At 32.8% G+C, this 8,067-nt stretch overlaps 1 protein-coding gene across 1 annotated transcript; it reads right to left on the minus strand.

Moving 5' to 3' along the window:
* Positions 1-216: 216 nt before the first annotated feature.
* On the minus strand, positions 217-5,061 carry LOC110693795 (putative lipase C4A8.10). The gene is made up of 10 exons (XM_021870946.1): positions 4,144-5,061; positions 2,903-2,970; positions 2,687-2,757; positions 2,152-2,424; positions 1,563-1,723; positions 1,393-1,448; positions 1,111-1,163; positions 864-993; positions 633-739; positions 217-499 (listed from the first exon to the last, which is right to left on the minus strand). The coding sequence occupies exons 1-10, from the start codon at positions 4,425-4,427 to the stop codon at positions 428-430; spliced, it is 1,275 nt and encodes a 424-aa protein (XP_021726638.1). The 5' UTR covers positions 4,428-5,061; the 3' UTR covers positions 217-427.
* Between the last annotated feature and the right edge of the window lie 3,006 nt (positions 5,062-8,067).

The raw sequence follows: 8,067 nt of genomic DNA on the forward strand, positions 1-8,067 counted from the left end.
CTTTCTGTTTAAATTCCCCGCAATTTTTTCTACTAGAACTCACTAAAAATTCACCCCCTCTTGTAGTAGACTAGTAGTTTGTCTCAATTAACATAGTATCTTATTTACGAATTTATATTTATTTAGAGTTATTGTTGTGACATTGGTCAGAAATTATTCATGTTCAAAATTGACATACTATAAGACTAGTAAATACTCAAAGAAGTGCATGAGCTTTTAATTTTGTTTGTTTTCCAACTTTATTGGTTTTTAAAATTGTTCATATACTTAATTGTTCATAGATATGAAGTATGTACACATAGGCAGAGACCAAAATATAATTCACAATAATGAGACCCCAAATTTGTACTGTTATCTCTATATACATTTTGAATCTACACCTTTTTTTTTCAAAGTTTTTGGATTAGGCTAACTATAATTTCTACATCTACAGGACAAAATTGTCAATCATGTGTTTTATAACATCAGCTCCAGATGAATGCATCCAATAATGTTGCACCTGCAAAATATGATTACATGTTTACATGAGAAGCAATGACTAAACATAACCATTTTTAAAAATTTTGAAAAAAATCTTCTAGGTACTCCTTACACTATGTCACTATTTAGAAGAAAAACAATATAAAGCTTGCCTGAATGGAATTATGAGCAACGAATCGATGTTTACCACCACCAAATTTTACATCAACTCTTTCCCAGCTAACTGCGGTTAGTCCCTTGATCATTTCTTCCATCATTTCTGCAAAGTCACTCCGAACAGAATGTATATTAAGTAATGAAGCAGGAATCTGCTTGAGTGCAAGTATTAATAAATGATGACTTGATAACAAATGCTGAATATATTTGAACATAAAGCAACAAACCTCGAGTTCTTAATCTTTTCCACCCATTCAATATGGACTCCATAGTAGAGGCTCGTTGATTGTAAGAAACTACTCCTGTCTCCACATTTGCTATGTGCCGATACTTGTCATTTCTCAGTATATGTCGCCTCTGCAAGAAATAAAATGCTTGGTTAGAATGTGGCCTGGTAATTCAGAAGCAATGTTTATAATAATTTTTGATGTATATGACATTCATGGATCGTAATCTTCAGGGCTAAAATCTTACCTTCGGGAGTTCATTTTCAAGCCGGATTGAAGATGTGCACCATCCAACAAGCTCTTTAGACACTGTTAAGGCCTTCAAAGGAATCAGTAGTTGTCTAATGACTATGATAGTCATTGATGCTCAAACTTTGATCCATTATGTTTGAAGTTTGCATGGTTTTAATGTATACATTGTTTCCAAATACACAAAGGCACTTATTTTGCATCAAAGGAACAACTCAAATTTCACTATTAAATGGAGGGAGTACAACTTAAAAGCTAAAAGAATATCAAATAAGGATACTGTCAAAGCGCATATTTGCATAGGCAACACGGCGATTGAAAGATTTTAATGCAGATCTGAGAGAACATTAAAAGTATATCAGTAGAAGTAACCAAGTCAATAACAAATGAAAATATTTACTACAGATTTAACTTTGGAATAGAATGAAGAAAAAGAATAGGCAGCTTTACATGAATGGAAGACCCTCACAATCATTTGCCATCCTAAGAAGAAGAGGGGGTTTTTCCTTATCTTTGTCGGTCAAAAACAGATGCCTTCCTGTTCTTCCAAGAAACCATGATGTTTGGCGCGCTATTAATTCTAATGTGTGGAAGCCAAAAAACATTGGAACCTGGAAATGGTGGTAAAACAGGTTAGCCAAGAACAACAAATTCAAGGCATAATAAGTTTTAAGAATGAAATGATAATTACAAGCCTAATAAGTTAATAGTACAGAAATTCTTTTGGCAGTAACCAAAGCCAAAAGATCAAGCTTCATTTATATGCTCAACTTATTTTGTGATCGTATTCCTATAACGGGTTGTATATATCGCATTGCTTACTTTAATTGAAGTTGCTAGACAGCAGAAAGATTTCAATTTGAGACAATGTATGTAATAGTTAATAGATACTTGTCCAGTACAATGAATATCTGAATGCCAAGCAGAACTGTTTAAATTTTAAAATGCATAGCTGAGTTAAGCAAGAAATAGAGAGTGTAGAGATGTGATATTTAGCGACAATTGAGGCAAAATGAAAAAATAAATTCAAACTGATTACCTGATTGTGTCCCCTTGAACCAAGATGCGGCGTTGCAAATGTTATAAAATTTACAGGCTCCAGACCAGCAATCTTACCAATATAATCTTGTTGTTGCATTAATTTTTCACACCCATTGCTTCCAGTAGTTTCTACATTTACTTTTAATAGTCTATTCAAATAGTTATCCCCATAAAGCAGGGCAATTGCATATCTTGCAATCATACCACCTAAAGAATGACCTATGAATGAAATTTTGCGTAGATGTGGATAGCGATGTATGACTGTTATCACCTGCAATCAGAAGTGTCAAGAGGTCTTATTACAGCACAGAACTTAAGTCCAACATTTTGAGTAAAGATCTTCAAGTTACTCCATAATATATAGTTTATCGTGTAATGGCAGTTTGATGCGTATGCATAATTAGAATATTCATTATCAATTACATACGCGGGGTAAAACAATTTTACCTTTTAATCAAGAAATTGATCATTATGTAAGAATTCGAATAGATTTTTAAGAAAAATGATCAACTCATTTGACAAGCATCACCAACCTCATCTGCTAGTCGTTCACCCATCACATCAATTCCATCAAATGTTAAGGTTGAAGTATTTCTTTCACTGCCTGCACATTGCATATTAGCAAACAATAATGAGGACTAAAGATATTATTGCATTAATATAATAGCATAGATAAACTGTAGATTAGTGAGACAGATTGCAAAATGCATTAAACTAACTCCTAATAGAAGTCGGTATTCAATTCTTACAGTGAACTATAACTTCTTCAGGGTAAGCCCTCAGAAATTGCTTTGCAGCATATCTCCAATCCTCTGCACTGCATGGATCACAAAAAAGTATTTGAGTTAAGATCAAATTAAAAACCACATACAATTAGAGATTCAATAAGTTTTACACTGTTAAAAGAATCTCAAAATGAGTGTAGAATAGATCAATAGAAAGTAAACATAAAAGGACATAGCACAAATATGAGAAGGTATATTAATTTCATGATCACCAATCTCCCTCAATCATCACATTTGGCACCTCAAATGCACAAGAAACGTCTAATTTTAGTTATAAGCAATATAAGTGATCAATGACATTTGTAACATCATGCACAAAATTATAAAATTATTGAAATTGGATTTACTAGTAACACTCATACTTCACTCCATTATGACTGCATCGTTTTAATTTGCAAAAAAAAAAAAAAAAAAAAAAAAAAAAAAAAAAAAAAAAAAAAAAAAAAAAAAAAAGATTTGTGCTTTGTCTATAATACAAACATCCATGACAGGGAAAAATCAAATTAGTTCTGATCGTCTTAGCATTATAATGAAAATTGAACTAATAAACAACTAGCTAAGAGTGAGGGATAGCTCAAGTGGTAGAGGTTCCCTCCAGATCTCAGATTCTGGGATCGATTCTTACACCCTCCTTAATCACCAAAAAATAAACAACTAGCTAATTTTTATTTTTAGGAATGTCAACTAATCTAACTACTAGTTTAACTTACTAATGCTAATAAGGGTACCTCATCTATAATTCTTAAACGTACTAAACTTGAAGAAAGCTCACTCAACAAATGTTTCCGTTCAAATCCGAAACCTCTTGTTAAAATTCTTTACCCTTAATCCAAACATGTGTTTGTACATGTTGTACTTGATCACTCTACAAGGATTTACTAATAAAAGAATATTAAAAAGAAAAATTCTTAGTCTGGCCCTGATTAGATACCCTACTAAATCTAGCAATAGATTGCATTTGACATCAAATTAATACCATGCTCCATAACACACATACACCACAATCAACACTAAAAATATCAGCAAACTACTGTTACATCTAAGTTAAAGATGTCGGTAGTAACGTAAATCCCTCAATAGTACACGTGATTATTAATTTCTATGAATTAAACAGTACTATCACATCTCAATAAAAAAAGTCGGTAATAACATGAATTGAATACTTAACAAACAAAAGACTGTGATTATGAAATGGACCAACTAACCTGCCAATAATACCATTAACCATAACGATTAAATGAGTAGGAAGACGACGATCACGATCAAAATCATCAACAACACCAGCAGTAGAAAACATATCAATACTTCCATCATTCTGATTCTTCCTATCAACAGTTTTAGATTCATCATCCAATCTCAAACAACCAAATCTAGGCAAAGACATTGATTTCCTCTGTTTCTTCATATTATTTCCCCTGTTTTTTACAACACTAGAATCTTCCCTTAGTTTCATTGCATATTCAACATCAACTGTAACAGCAGGAGCCATTATTTATATTTCTATCCAATGATTTTAAGGGTGGGAGCAAATGTAAGAAGAAAAGATGTTGACTTTTAAAGGAGGGAAGAAACAGAGAATTTGGAAAGTGGGACCCACATTAGATTAATTAATTAAGACAAGTCCAGAAATAGAGGAAGAGGAAAGCTGAGGCTCGTGATTTGACGAATTAATAGAAAATGTTAGAAGAAGGAAAACAAAACAGTGGAAAATAGAAAATGGTGTGGTATTTTCGACTGTCGGGATTCTAGAAAAGCAGATTAATGAGTCATGACACGCAACTTTTTTTTGGCGGTTTTTTGTCAAAGCTGTTAGAGTTGGACCGTTAGCCGGTGGCCGTGCTTCCCATTTCCTTACAAATATTTTTTATTTTATGTTTTTTTTTTTTTTTTTATAGCAAAATCTTCCGAAAGCTCATATTGGTAATTGAAATTAACTAGTTTTGTGCTGAGGCGACATTTCGATTTGTTGATAAAATTTAGGATTAACATTTCGTCGTTTGTTTTTTTTGGGCTTGAATGTTAAGATCTTAGGAAAGATTTGTCAATAAAAATAAATCTTTGTGTGGTTACCTCAAAATAAGTAAACTTTTCGATTAACTTAAAATAAGGCTTGTTCTATTCACCTTAAAAATATAATATTAAGTAAAAATAATTTTAATTCAGTAAAAATAAGTTCAATTCAGTAAAATTAATTTCATTTCAGTAAAAATAATTTCAGTTCAGTAAAATTCAGAAAAGAAGAATTATAATAGAAAATCAGTAAAAATAATTTCAGTTAAGCAAAAATAATTTCAGTTCAATAAAATTAATTTGAGTTAAGTAAAAATAATTTAAGTTCAGCAAAAATAATTTCAGTTCAGTAAAAATAATTTCATTTCAGCAAAATTAAGGTGAAGAGAACAGGGCCTAAGTCTACTTTTATAAAATATTTTCTCAAAATGATTCAAAACCTGTTAGATTAAAAGGTAAATAAGCTGTTAAAGTAAAATATAATACGTGTCATTATGTGGTTGGTTCTTTTTTAAAAAAGACTTAATTAAGATTTATTTTTTTGATTAATTATCAAAAAAGAATTTATTTTAATTAACAATCAAATTATTAAGGTGTATATCAAATAAACTAAAAACATCCTAGCCATCGCTCCTCCACCCACTGCCAGCCCCCCTCCCACTACGGCCAGCAACCACCTACCTCTTTCGGCACCGACTATCCCACCCTCTCCTTTTCTCCCACCCACGACACCCTACCCCTCTCCTTTCCCTATTCCTGCTTCCCTTATCTCCATCACCCTTTCCCCTTATCGGAAATGTTATGTCCCACCCTAAATCCCTTTCCTACAACATAGAAATGCATTTAGGGTGGTTTCTAGTGTTGGGTATGGGGTTTGGGAGTGGCGTTTCTAGGTGGAGTATGATGTGTATTTAAAATTATAAGATTACTAAAAATTATAACTGGGTTATTTACATTAAAATAATATTAGATTTAAAGCTATCCCAAAAACGTTAAAAGTTACTCCAAATTAGCTAAAATTGTTTAGTGAATAGAATAATCATAGATAAGATGCGAACAAAATTTGTTTTTGAAGCCTGGGACTTAGAAGAGTAAAATATGTTTGGGGAACTTTAAAAGCTTAGAACTTTACGCTTTTTAAGATGTGTTAGAATTTGAATTATTGAATGTTTGGGAACTTTGAGTTAGAATTGATTCTATCATAATGCTTTTTTGTAAGATGCTAATAAGGAGTCGCCAATGAGTTTTAGGAAAACTCATAAACCCCATTCATGTTTTTCTCCCAAGTAAATTTCAAGGGATATTTAGCATAAATCATAAGTTTACCCATGCCCAAATTGGTCTACGTGTACCATAAATGAGTTCGGGAGCAAGGGTACTAGGATAACGTTCCTTTTAGGGAGGAATCGCTATATTAGCCCAAGTGCGGCCTCTACTACCTCTTCCTTTTCCACAATTTCATTACCAAACAATATATGGAACGTGATACTAAAACTAAGTTAGTTGATTTCATTTACACACGTTAATCACGTAGGAATTACATTGCAAATGTCGCTATTCTTATTTATTCAAATTCATGAAAGAACAAAAATAAACAAGATTCACCTTGGCTTAGATGATAAAACAATCAATTAATTATTCAATTCTAGTCTTTAATTAACGTAAGACTACTATGTGAATGAATTAATTAAGGTTCATTTAAGATGATCAAACAACACTAATTAGTTGATTAAAAGTTGTTTGAACAAGAAAAGAACAAGTGATTTATCTAAGTGCTCGATAATTTACTACTTTCCTTGCTTGATCTTTGTTTAGAACACTTATTGACTACTTCTTGTTCGGGAACCTCCACTGTAAGAACAAACAATTAAAAGGGTGAGTGTTTCGGACAAGGGAATGATTAGTACATAAGTTCACAAAGTTTCTCCCAATAACTTTCGAGTTAATTTCAATTAAATCTCTATTTATAGGGAATGGATGCATTTAGGGTTTTGAACATTATTTTGTCACAGCAGGTGGCGTGCGCATCTCGATAGGTCGCGCGCAGCTGCTGCGAGTAAGTGATTAAGTTGCGCTGTTATAATTGTCTTGCGCGTGGCTTTATGGTAAGATTCGATTCAGTATTTTTATGAAATTCTAAAACTTTCGCGAGCGCACCACTAGAGGTTGCGCCAGGCGTCACGCGCAACCTTGTGGTTTGCGCTTGCCAAGTCAGCACGACTCCTTGAGTTGCGCGCGGTTTTTTCCTGCGACAGCCTCGGATTTTAACCTAGGCGCCTCTAAATCCGTCAAAATTAGGTTTAATCTCGGGATTAGGCCTAGATGTTGATCGGGCTTAGTTTTAATTTGCTTTGGTTCATTTCGTATTGGGTCAAGATAGTGGTTTTATGTGTTTAAGCCTTAATCAGCAATCCATAAGTATTTTTCACGTTGATCCAACACAAAGATGGTTTTATTTATTGTCATAACACTTCTGGTATACACTCCTTGTCTCTCAATCGTTGAGCTGCATAGCTGGACTGACTTAACTTATGAGAGGTTCCATTTATAGAGGTTTTGTTTGCTATGAAGTATGCTAGTGCTCCTTTGCGTACTTTCTTTTTCCTCCATTCCATTAATCTGAGCTTTCCATTGAAGGCTTGCAGTGTGCTCTATGCTTAATCTCCTCCATTAAAGCCACATAATTATTTCTATATTCTCCCTCAATTCTCTTTATTTCCCAACGAAAAATTCATTAAAAGTTAGGTTAATTTTTAAATTACCATAAAAAAATGTAATCATTTTCGAACTAACCACCCGTTTAATTTTTTTTATTTTAAATTACCACCCCTTAACTTAAATAAATGCTCAGATTACCACCCATTTAAAAAATCTGGTGAATTTTCCGTCCGTGGGTCCCATTTAACGCTTATTTTGACCCTTTTGACTGATTTTTTTTCCCCGATTATTCTCTTTAAAAAAAATCTCCTAACTTCAATTCACATTTACTTCACCAAATTCTACCAAATTTCATTATAATTGGGGTATAATTTGGTGAAGGAAATGTGAATTGAAGTTAGGAGAACGTTTTTAAAGAGAAAACTCGAGGAAAAAAATCAGTAAAAGGGTCAAAATAAGCG

The sequence above is a fragment of the Chenopodium quinoa genome, unplaced genomic scaffold (assembly GCF_001683475.1).
Source record: "Chenopodium quinoa cultivar QQ74 unplaced genomic scaffold, ASM168347v1, whole genome shotgun sequence".
Taxonomy (NCBI): Eukaryota; Viridiplantae; Streptophyta; class Magnoliopsida; order Caryophyllales; family Amaranthaceae; genus Chenopodium; species Chenopodium quinoa.